At 37.0% G+C, this 11,762-nt stretch overlaps 3 protein-coding genes across 3 annotated transcripts; all 3 read left to right on the top strand.

Moving 5' to 3' along the window:
- Positions 1–38: 38 nt before the first annotated feature.
- Positions 39–1,026, top strand: BX664DRAFT_341269 (RPYS18 protein). The gene is made up of 3 exons (XM_051546967.1): positions 39–86; positions 157–491; positions 856–1,026. The coding sequence occupies exons 1-3, from the start codon at positions 75–77 to the stop codon at positions 965–967; spliced, it is 459 nt and encodes a 152-aa protein (XP_051397328.1). The 5' UTR covers positions 39–74; the 3' UTR covers positions 968–1,026.
- Positions 1,027–1,432: 406 nt separating this feature from the next.
- BX664DRAFT_352880 (uncharacterized protein) lies at positions 1,433–3,154 on the top strand (the record flags this gene model as incomplete). Its single annotated transcript, XM_051547690.1, has 2 exons — positions 1,433–2,365; positions 2,450–3,154. The coding sequence occupies 2 exons, from the start codon at positions 1,433–1,435 to the stop codon at positions 3,152–3,154; spliced, it is 1,638 nt and encodes a 545-aa protein (XP_051397327.1).
- A 162-nt stretch (positions 3,155–3,316) lies between these two features.
- On the top strand, positions 3,317–11,305 carry BX664DRAFT_352879 (uncharacterized protein; the record flags this gene model as incomplete). The annotated part of the gene is made up of 3 exons (XM_051547689.1): positions 3,317–10,602; positions 10,690–10,775; positions 10,911–11,305. 3 exons carry the CDS (start codon positions 3,317–3,319, stop codon positions 11,303–11,305), a joined length of 7,767 nt encoding a protein of 2,588 aa, XP_051397326.1.
- Positions 11,306–11,762: the final 457 nt, after the last annotated feature.

Below are 11,762 nucleotides of genomic sequence, written 5' to 3'. Positions count from 1 at the left end.
AAAAAAACTTTTTTTTAAAAACGGTGTTGAAGACTTTTCTTTTATTGTTCTTCCTCTTTCTCACTTTATTGAAAATGTCTGATCAAGTAAGTTTGTTTATAAAGATAAACTAATGGAATATTCATTTAATTTTTATTTCTTATTTATCTATTATAGATCGAAAAGGCCTACCAAAAGCAACACGGTGTCTTCCAAAACTCCAAGGTGTCCTCCAAGAACAAGCGTTGGTTCAAGGAAGTTGGTTATGGTTTCAAGACCCCCAAGGAAGCCAAGTACGGTACCTACATTGACAAGAAGTGCCCTTTCGTCGGTGAAGTTAACATCCAAGGTCGTATCTTGACTGGTGTTGTTGCCTCTACCAAGATGAAGCGTACCATCGTTGTTCGTCGTGATTACCTTCACTACATCCCCAAGTACACTCGTTACGAAAAGCGTCACAAGAACATTTCTGCTCACATCTCTCCTGCTTTCGATAACGCCAACGTTGAAATGTAAGTTAAAAAAATTATTATTATTTATCATGATCATATTGCCTTGATTCTTCATTTTTTTGGGTTACAAGATACTTTTTTGTCTTCTCTATGTTGAGCTTTTTTGTTTCTCTTTGGAATACTTGTATAAGATTGATATGACTTGTCATCATTCATTCTGTTATAAGCCGCTACGTTTTTTTTCCTTGTATGTCGTTTATACTTATGGAAAAACGGAGTGGAGAGAAGCAAACTCTTCATATATGATGAAAAAAAAATGAATGGATGAGGTAGTTGGTGAGGTGACGGCCTACCAAGCCTTTGATATCCAAAATATGTGTATACTAATGCACACTTCGTCTTTTTTTTTTTTTTTATCTTTTAGTGGTGATATTGTTACTATTGGTCAATGCCGCCCTCTTTCTAAGACTGTCCGCTTCAACGTCCTCAAGGTCCAAAAGGCCAAGAGCGCCAACAAGTCTTTCCAAAAGTTCTAGATTAGATTTATATCTTTTTTTTTTTGAAAAATAAAATCTTTCTTTTTTTGGGTCTTTTATATTGTATGGTTTTGTTATTACTATTATTTTTATTATTACTATTATTATTTTGTAATGATTGCGATAGTGAAATACTCTTAGTAAAGGTTTTTGAACTCATTCGAATTTTTTTGTTGAAATAAAAAAAGGTACTCCTTTCAACTTTCCCTTCTCTTTTTTTTTTTTTTCTTTTTTCTTTTTTTTTTTTCTTTTTCTTTTTTTTTTTTTTTCTTTTTCTTTTTTTTTTTTCTTTTTTTTCCCTATCTTATACTTTGATTATTCCCCCACACACTCCTTATACGAGTACCACGTTGGCTTCATATATACTCTCCAAACTAGGATACCCTCCCACCTTCTCCAACTTTTTATCTTTTTTTATATGATTATTATATTCTCCTCTCTTCTTCTTCTTGATATCATCTCTTAATGTCGGATCACGATTCTTCTTCCTCCATTCACCAAGATTCTGCTACTTTACGCAAGTACGATGTCACTGTCACAACTACTACACTATCAGCATCCTTGAATATCACTACTATATTGTCTTGGGTAAAGGATGAGTTGGAACCGTACGTGGAACATGGTCAACTACCAAGTATTGAAGATTTGGATACAAGTTGGGAAGATGGTCGCGCCTTTTTATGTCTAGCTCATAGTCTCTATCCTACTTCCTTTGATACTACAACAATATTCAATGACCTCATGTCACAACCCCTTGATAAGACTGATGTTGCTGCTGCTCGATCTACTTATGCCTTTTCAGTATTCAACGATACACTCGATATTACTCCACCTCATTCAATAGATCCTCCAATACCAATCCCACTATACCTTGCACAAGTTCGACAAGCTTACCTATTTTTAAATCCGTCATCAGCACATCCAAGCTCTATTACCAGCCACAACGACAATAATGACAATACTATCGACACGAATGATCCATGGCAACAACGAACAAATGCTGTATTATCCGCCATCCAACAAGTCAGGCAACAACTATTAGAATTGGTTTTTCATCCATCATCTAGGGATGATCCCAAGTACGATAACCATCGCGATCTATTCTCAAATAATAATAACAACAACGGTGAGTCAAGTGATATCAACTCATCATCTGACGCATATGAAGATACTGACCCGAATAGTACCACCATTAAAGTCACGGAACCAGCTCGATCAAGGACAACAAGTGGATGGGAAGAAGATCTCGGCATGATGGAACAACAGTTACAGGATTTGCATCATATCATGGATGATTACCATTCTTGGACAAAGGACAACATTAACTCTTGTGAAGGATATAAAGATGGAACGACCTTGACTCAAATGGAAAAAGAAAAGCGGCGAGCATTGATACAGGTAACCATATAGATAACCTATAATCACCACATTACATTTTTTTTTTCACTTTTTACTAATATTGTCTATATTTGATCATTTTAGAGTGTGAATGGTGCTTATGAATCTCTCCAGGAATATCTAGAGCAAGATCAGCAAGTATTGGCAGTATTTCGGAAACGGGCTCTTTTTACACAAGCTACAGCTCCTATTCGACAAGACTTGGATTGGGTACAAGCAGAAATGTTGAAGACGACTACGACAGACAATGGGATCAAAGAACTTGAATCACGTGTACGGAATGCTGGGATATTATTACAACAATTAAAGCAACAATATAGCGATGGACAGTGTAGTATCGACCTTTCATCATCACTATCAACAAGTACAACTGATAATCAACTACAGGAAGATGAACAACAAATCAACACAAATCGTTCTTCTGATCATGGTTTATTTACCGACGACGGTGATACACATACTTTTTATGCTGCAGAAGTGGATGCCCTCGTTAAAAGGTATCAGTTGGTGCAATCTTGGGTGGATGATGTTCGTATTTGGTTCGTGGAAGCTCAACGTATCCGACAATGGATTGGTGAAAGAATTGATATATTGGAAAACTCAACTATACCGGATGGTATCTTATCTCATCATTTGACCCTCACTGCCGATCAAGTGGAAGATCTCAACACTACTCATGATGCTTTGGAAAAAGAAGTGGAATTATTTGACAAGGAAGATATGTCTCGCTTACGGATACATGTGAAAGATTTGACCACTGATGCAACAAAGGATAAAGATCTTAGGTAAACCGAGTCAAAAAAAAAAAAAAAAAAAAAAAAAGAAAAAAGTAGGAAGGATGAATGAAGTTTTAACTAACTTTAATCTTTAATCTTTTGTTTTTTCCAAAAAAAAAAAAAAAAAAAAAGTCCGGCTGATACAACCACAATTGAAATTACTTTCACAACTCTGATGATATTGGACAAACTGATGCATTTATTACATCAACGCTCATATGATTTGCAAGTTTTGACACTCCGGGTTTTCTGGGAAAACGAGTATACAAAAACGGTGAATTGGGTACGTGGTAAAGCTCAAGAATTGGAAACTTTCATTAGATCACAAGCGCGATGGCGAGATGACATGGATCAAAGGAGTCTTCATGCCAAAAAGGAAAGCACAATGGATGAACGCTATATTTACTTGACCAACTCAAAGACAACAGTTATCGACAAGCTCTTGGAATTTGAAATGAACATATCGAATTTTGATCAAGGCCAATTTACAACTACAGTGAACATCTTTCAGGAAATGGATGATACATCTCGGATTGAACTACCCAGCTTTTTGGAATCTCGACAAGTAGAAGTAGAAGAAGCATTCGAAGCATTGGTAAACCGTACTGCTTTTGCTCGGCAAGTGGTAGAACAATACTTGGCTATGGCAGACTTTATGGAAACAAGTGATCATTTGATACATGATTATGGGGAAAATGTGCGTGAAAAATTGATTCGACAAACATCCATGGTATACAAGTTATTTTTGGATCAACAACAACAACAACGGAATAACTCTGATGGAATCAATGAAGATATATCATCTATCTTGAATGACAGGATTTTAATGGATGAAAATGCCAACTTTCAAGAACAAGCAGTAGGTTTGATCACAGATACAGCTAGTCGAATTCCTTTTACCGAAACTTCCTTCACTTTGGGTCAACAAGAAAATCAAGCAGGAAACGATAGAGTGCGATTGGCTGTGAAATCACAAACATCAAATCTGATACTTTTTGGCGAGTCGTTGGAACACAAGTTACGTAACTATCGATTGGCTATTCATTGGTACTCTCAAGTCAATTTGGTATACACTGATCTTTGCAATATACGTGATGAAATTGATAACGATATTCACATCATCTCTCGTTTCGTTGACAAGTTGGAACTCACCTATGGAGAACAAGTGGAACGATTATCGGGTACTATGTCACAGGACGAGACTATTATACAGGAACGGCATCTACAACAATATGTGGAAAAGATTGACGTTCTACAAACACAGCTTGACACCGTTGCTAATAAGATACAAGAAATATATACACTTCATGAAATACCACCAGCATCTCCAGCTATCATATCTTCATCTACTTTGCCATGCGATGATGCATCAGACACAACAACAATATGTTCACCAAGACCAACTTCAATTATTGGAACACCATCCTTGATGATATCAGACACAATAAGTTATCTTGAAACTACTGCCGACACCTCTTCTTCACAACTACAAAAATTGGCACACACCTTGGATCAGTGGAAATACAGTCTCTCTATGATGAAACGGAGACAAGATTGGGAAGATCAGTACAACATGGCCATTCAATGGATAGCAATACAGGAAGAAAAATGCCAACATATGCGTATGGAATCAGCATGGTCTCCCACGGAAAATTTGGCGACACAAGATCATCAATTTGAACACACCAGATCTTCTGCTTTATCATTGGAACAAGAGTGGACTGATTTCAAATCACAGCAATTATGTCAATTGAAGAATACTTTTGCACAATTGATAAGTGGATCTGAAGAAGCATCAGTAACTTCTGGACAAAGAAGGAAATGGATCCTGCAACAAGATCGACAAGATACTTTGTTATCAAAAATAGTGACGGTGGATGCTATTTTCATGATGGTGATGTTACTCCTTGAACAACGAAAAGCGATCACTACGTTTTTGATCAATAGTGATAAGATACAATCTCAAGGTGCTCGATGGCTTTATGATCTCAAGGCGTTTGTTTTACAATCCAGGACTGAACAAGCACTAGGAACAACAGAAACATTGCCACAGTCAGAAAACAATCGATTTTGCTTACATTCATACAGCAGTGAAGTAGAGGATCTATGGGCCACATGGAAAAACTATGATAGTGAAGGTTTTACAACAGCTGTGAAAAATTATCGTGACATCAACGCTGGATTGACGACGGATCTGGATCAATTGGATACTTTGGTGAAAGAGCAAGCTCTGGAACAATACAACAGATTAACATCACTTGGTTCTTTACTTGCTGAATGGGGATCTGCTGCCGATCATACAATGGAGTTACAAAGTAGAGTACAAGCCTGGTCTAGCAAAACGCATTCTCTCGATAATCATGTGGTTGACCTTTTTGCGACACTGGTGACAAAAAAGGATAATCTTGTGGCGATACTTGAGGTTGATTCAACAGAAAATAAAAATAAGGATACTGCTATGTGTGATTTCTTTCTGGATGGATCTAAGCGACATATCAACGATATTGATGGGATGGTTCAACACTGGCTGGAAAAAGATTTCAACTCATTACATCAGGAAGGACTGGATTTGCAAAATGGAATCATACAACTTGTCAACAAATTGGAATGCTTGATGGACGATCAAGGTGACAACAAATTGGCGATTACTGTAGATATGGAGACAACGCTGACACTAATCGATAACTCACAAGATCGATGCACGAATATGGCGCAATCGCTTCTGCCGTATGTGTTGAAATTGATAGAAACAAATCGTCAACGCTCAGCATGGGAAATCATATCATCAGATCTGTCTCTCAAGTTCAACCACCTGCAAGAACAATTGGAGCATATGGAACTGGAAAAACAAAACTGTTGGAGACATTTTAATACCACAACAACTCTACAACCCTTTGTGTCTGTTTCAACTACTCTGCAAGATCTTATAGCAAAAGTGGCCGTATTTAGAGAACACTTTGGAAACCAATTTATCATCTCGTTACATGCTGAAAATGATGCCTATTGCAATATGGAACAATCATATCATGATCTCTCTCAATACGAATTTCCTGAAATAGTGGACACTCCGTCTCGTATGATGTTACCGATCAGTTTACAAAAAAATCATGCACATTGGGGACAGGTGATTCCTTTTATGGAAAAGCGTCTGGAATCATTGGCTACTGACTTGGTATGGCTTTCAACCGGTGATTCATGGCTACAACATGCAGATGAACAAGTAGAAATATGGATGACCCTTTTGGATGATCTCGAACACTTTGTAGAACAAGACGCAAAATGGACTATTACGTTGGATAAATCTGTGAAACCAAGTGTTGATACCCTTACTGTGGCTACTGATGTCAATGATGATCACTTTGTGGAAGTTGATTTAGGAATGAATGATCTACGTGAACGTGTGGATGATTCAATCAACAAAACAGAAACTATTTTGGATGAAATGAACATATGGAAATCTGATCAACCGCTCCAAGAACAACAACAATGTAATGGCATTATTCTAGACGAAATTAAAATCTGGGACCAAAAGAAAACCTCTTTGGAACAATACCGCGCCGATGTACAATCCTATTTGAAGTATGCTTCAGCGATGATTGACCACCGCAATAAATTAGGCCAATGGTTGGATGATATCTCTGAATTAGAACAGCTGGGTGAAACAATAAAGGCTACCATTTTACAAGACAAAAACGGAATAGGCAAAGATAATCATACTGAACATTCGACAACGATCAATGATGACGATGATGATGATGATGATGATGATACGATACAATTGCTATTGGTACAATTCGACAAAAGATTATCATCGATACTTGATTACGCTCAAAATGTGGATTATCCAGTTCGACCATCTCTCTCAATACAAAATAGTCAAGAAAATACTGATATTACCGATGATGATGATGATGATAATATGACCATTCGTCAATTTGTACAATCACGCCATGAACAAATCAAGGATCTCTTATTGTCTTTACATTCGATCTGGAATGCCAAGGAACGATCAGCTCGCCTGAAGGCTTTGGTGGATGGACATGCAGTTAAAGTGCTGGAAACTGAAACTTGGATTAAGGATACAAATGACAAACTACGACAAGCGACAATTGATGATGATGGAAAAGAAGATGTTGATATTCAATTACTTGAATCAAAGTTGGATGTAGTGATCGAGTTAGAAAAGGCGGCAAATGTATACGCAGGCATATATTATAGTGGACTCAAGGAATCAGCACATCAATGTATCACAGCCATTCGATCGGATATTGACAACAACAAAAACAATGATGATGATACTGAACAGCTAGATCGTATTTCTATCATCCAAAAACAAGTGGATATTCAATGGCAACAATTATTAGACTCACTTACACAACAACACTTTGATTTACAAGGTCAACTTCAAGAAGCGGAACGTGCATATTGGAAGACACAATTTATACATAAATGTCAAGCAATGGAACAACAGCTCACTACTAGCAACAGCAATTTGGATACTATTGAAGATCATCATCTTGATCAATGGAAAACTACCATCAACAATATCAAATCAGTAGAATTGGATCGATATGAAAAAGCACTTGTATCTGACGCTGGCGACAACAATGACAAAATACAACTGGCTTTACAACAGGCGAATGACATTTATCAGCATTTGGAAAAGCATCTTCAACAGGTAGCCGATGATACCCATCATTATAGAAAGGAATTGAAATACACAAACCTAGCATCAGCTCTTCTTGAATCGACACGCAATTTACAATCCAAATTGTTAACACTCGTATGCTCAAATCAAGTGATTCCTTCAGTGCAACTGGACATATCAGCAGATGAAGCTCATTACGACGAATTTACGGAAACTTATGAGTCTATACTTGATGATATGGCTGAGAAAGGACAAAAATACAAGCAAGTAGATGATTTATTCTTATCCATGAACGATGATGATGAACAAAAAAATCGGACAACAGTTACAGTGGAACAACAACATCAACAACTGATGATCGAATGGAAGACTTTACAAAACGAATGGACGAAGATAGATTGTTGCTATCAACTATTGACTCAACAGCGCCCTATCTATGCTGTTTTGTATGAAGTACCTGCTATCTTGGATGATATCGAATCGGAATATGACTGTGAAAGATATGATGATGACACTACAGCACAGAAATTGGATTTAGCAAAAAAATTGATGGATGGCACTTCCAGTATGGTGAATCAGCAACAACAGAAGAAGCAACAAATTCATCACACGACAAAACCAATCACTGATGAAAACGAAATGGAAATTGCACTAAAGAATGTCTTCAAGCAACGGCATGATGATCTGTTACATCGAATGGAAACTATAAAAGGGAAGGTGGATGCACAACGTACACAACACCAGTATCGAGAATCTTATGAGTTATGTCAATCAATGGCAGATGAGATCAAGGCAACGGCAGTAAGAGAAATGACAACACTTACAACAAGTTATTACATATTATTCTCTGGACAAAACCAACAAATAGATTCGCAAACCAATAGTGATACCAGCATGCAATTTGGGACACAGGGATGTCAACAGTGCGCAAAGAAAGTGGCAGAGAGTGAACAAGTATTACAGCGATTGATGTTGGACGTAGAAGCAATGATTATCAAGAGTAAATCAATTGATGGTATGGAGGATGTTGTTATTCAAGAACTCGAATCCAATTGTCAACAGGATCTGGACAAGTTGAAGAATCAAATACAACGAAACAAGGTGCTGGTGGATCTCGTACGGCGAGTTTTGGGACACAACAAGAGTGCAGATAATATAATTACCTGGCTGGAGCATTTCCAAAAGGCGGTACAGGATCTTCCATACAACAATACAACGAATAGCAACGACATCAGCCATACAAATGAAAAGGAAACAAGTGATTTGGATATCAAGCTACGAGGATTTGAACCCCTTATTGGCTCTTTGGCAAATATGAAACAAGCAATACAAGCAACTGTCTTGGTGGACAAGGATGATGATGATGATGATGATGATCATATGGCTTCAGAATCTTATTGGAAAACATTGGCGCAGGATCGGTTCAATCAAGTTACTCGTTTATGGCAAGATTCAGTGGATTCTTTGGAAAGGGTCAAGAAACAGGCAGGCAAATCACATCAAATTTCCTTGATGGTGCAAAAAATTAGATCTATGATGTCCATTGTGGGAAATGCTCGTGATCAAATCGAACAACTACAGAGAAATAGTTCATTAGCCATCATCTTCCGGAATACGATCGAAACAACGACAGATAATCCATCTCATCAACAAAAGCAACCATTTGGACTCGATACTTTTAAATCATTACCAAGGGATTATGACATTACATATGCAGAAGAACGACTGGAAGTTATTGAAAACGAACTTGCAAAACAGGGAAAGAATCAGCGGGAGGAAATTGATGAACTTGTTCAACAATACCATAACGACAATGATGATGATGATGGTGATGGAAAAGCCTTTGTACCTCAACAAAAAGAAATGGATGCAGCATGGAATAACGTTATGGAAACCATCAATAAAACCAGACGCTCTCTCACATCAGCAAAATATATTGGGAAACATATTTGTATTTTGGATGGCATCGATGTACTTTTGGATTCTATGGATGAAGTTGTTCTCAAAGCGGCACCTCATTATCATGCAACGATGGTGGACAATCGGTACAGTAAAGCAGAATTACAAGCCAAGTTGATTGAATTGAATGCAAGGTACAGCTATTATCAAACCAACATCAAGCAAGATTTAGAACGGGCCAAGGAATCATGGGACTCACTGATGATGAAAAGTGCAGCAGATGATCAACAAGAATTCAAGCAAACAAAGAAAATCCTTGAACAATATTTTTTGAAGCAGCAAAAACGATGGAACGAATTGATTGAACATCAAATTCCTTTACGGCAACAAGAGCTACAAAAAGCAATGGAAATTTCATTAGGTAACATGGAACAAAAAACCCGGCTTCGAAAATCATCTCTGCCAACACGAAAAGCAGCATCTACGCTATCTTCTTCTACTCGACAAATACCAACCACTTTATCGACGCAACATATACGACCCTCCTCTAGAACGGTAGCTTCATCATCCACTTCCTCTACTTCGGGATTACATCCATCAAGTGCATTGCGTGATCAACAACAGCATCGACTTCGAACAGTAACATCATCTTCAGCTCTATTTAGTGACTCTAAAAAGCAAAGTCGTCAACATGAATTATCATCATCATCCTCTTCTTCTACTACTACCACAACAACGACTCCTTTGACTTTTTCTGTCAGTAGCAACAAAAGAACATCAACTCCTCTCTCAACAAGAAAAAAGCCTAATGCTTATGTTGCTCAAGCTGGTAATGCCTTGGATATGGAAATCGGTCGTATTATCAATGAAACGCCTTATCGGATCAAAGTCAAGATGGTACCTGGTGAAGTGGGGTAAAAAAAAAAAAAAAAAAAAAGAAAGGAACAAAGAGGCTTCAGGAGATGGACATGAATGATAACAATTTTTTTTTATTTTATTAGCCGTTACTGGTTTGGCGATGTTAATCCAAAGCTTGTTTACTGTCGTGTTTTGAAAAGCAAGATGGTGATGGTTAGAGTTGGAGGAGGTAATCAAAAAGATGTATTATATATATATATAAAAGACCTTGATATATCTTACGCTCAACAATGTGGACTCTTCTTTTTTTTTTTTTTTTTTTTTTACTCATTACCCTTTTTTTTTTTATGATAAATTATGAAAGGTTGGACTGAACTATCGCAATTTTTACGTGATCATGCATCATTGGAAGGTGAATTAATTATACCAAAGAAACAGAACAAGCAATTGTTACACACTCCTATTCAAGAAGGTTACCTAGAAACAACGACTTCATTACAACGACAACGGCAACAATTAATGCAACAGCAACAAGAAGAACAAACACCATCATCCATACCCACGATGAAGAAATCAAGGTCCACTCCATCAAATAAGAAGGGTATTATGCAACAAAAAGGATACAAAGAAGGTGACAAGTTCTTTGCAGTTGATCGACATGGAAATCAATTAGAAGTGAAAATGACGAAATTTAGCCAACAAAGCGCCCTTCCAGTCTCAACAGCAACCAATCGACGAAGAAAGTTGGTCAAGGGATGAATTTAATTACCCCATATTAGAAACTTAGTTGATTTGAATCTATTTCTTTTTTTTTTTTTTTTTTACCCCTTTTTTATATTCCTGCACTTATTCTTTACAATTCATATATTATACACAATTGTTTGAAATAGATATCATCATGTCTTTTAATTCATATTTATATACACAATTGTTTGAAATAAAATTATATAGATATCATCATGCCTTTTTATTTGTCTCTTCAACTGTTGTATCAATATCATTATGCAAATTCTCATGCTGCAGAAATAGATGATGATAAGCGGGTACAAGACTGTCAATTTTTGAAAGAATGAAGCTATCTTTTATTGATCATATATTACTGTCATGAACCTTGGAAAGAGAGAAGACTGTCTTATCCTTGGCTCTTTTTGCTCGGTAATTACTTGGCTCACTGTGCGCCTTAGAGCGGTATTTCAAACCTTCTTTCTCTTTTTCT

Source organism: Halteromyces radiatus, assembly GCF_025201355.1.
Source record: "Halteromyces radiatus strain CBS 162.75 chromosome Unknown BX664scaffold_8, whole genome shotgun sequence".
In the NCBI taxonomy this organism is placed as follows: domain Eukaryota; kingdom Fungi; phylum Mucoromycota; class Mucoromycetes; order Mucorales; family Cunninghamellaceae; genus Halteromyces; species Halteromyces radiatus.
Note: the sequence above shows the minus strand (reverse complement) of the source record. Positions and strands in the feature narration are given on the sequence as shown.

Coding starts and splice junctions, on each gene's coding strand:
- BX664DRAFT_341269 (XM_051546967.1), top strand. Junction 492..855: donor GATAACGCCAACGTTGAAAT/GTAAGTTAAAAA, acceptor TTTATCTTTTAG/TGGTGATATTGTTACTATTG.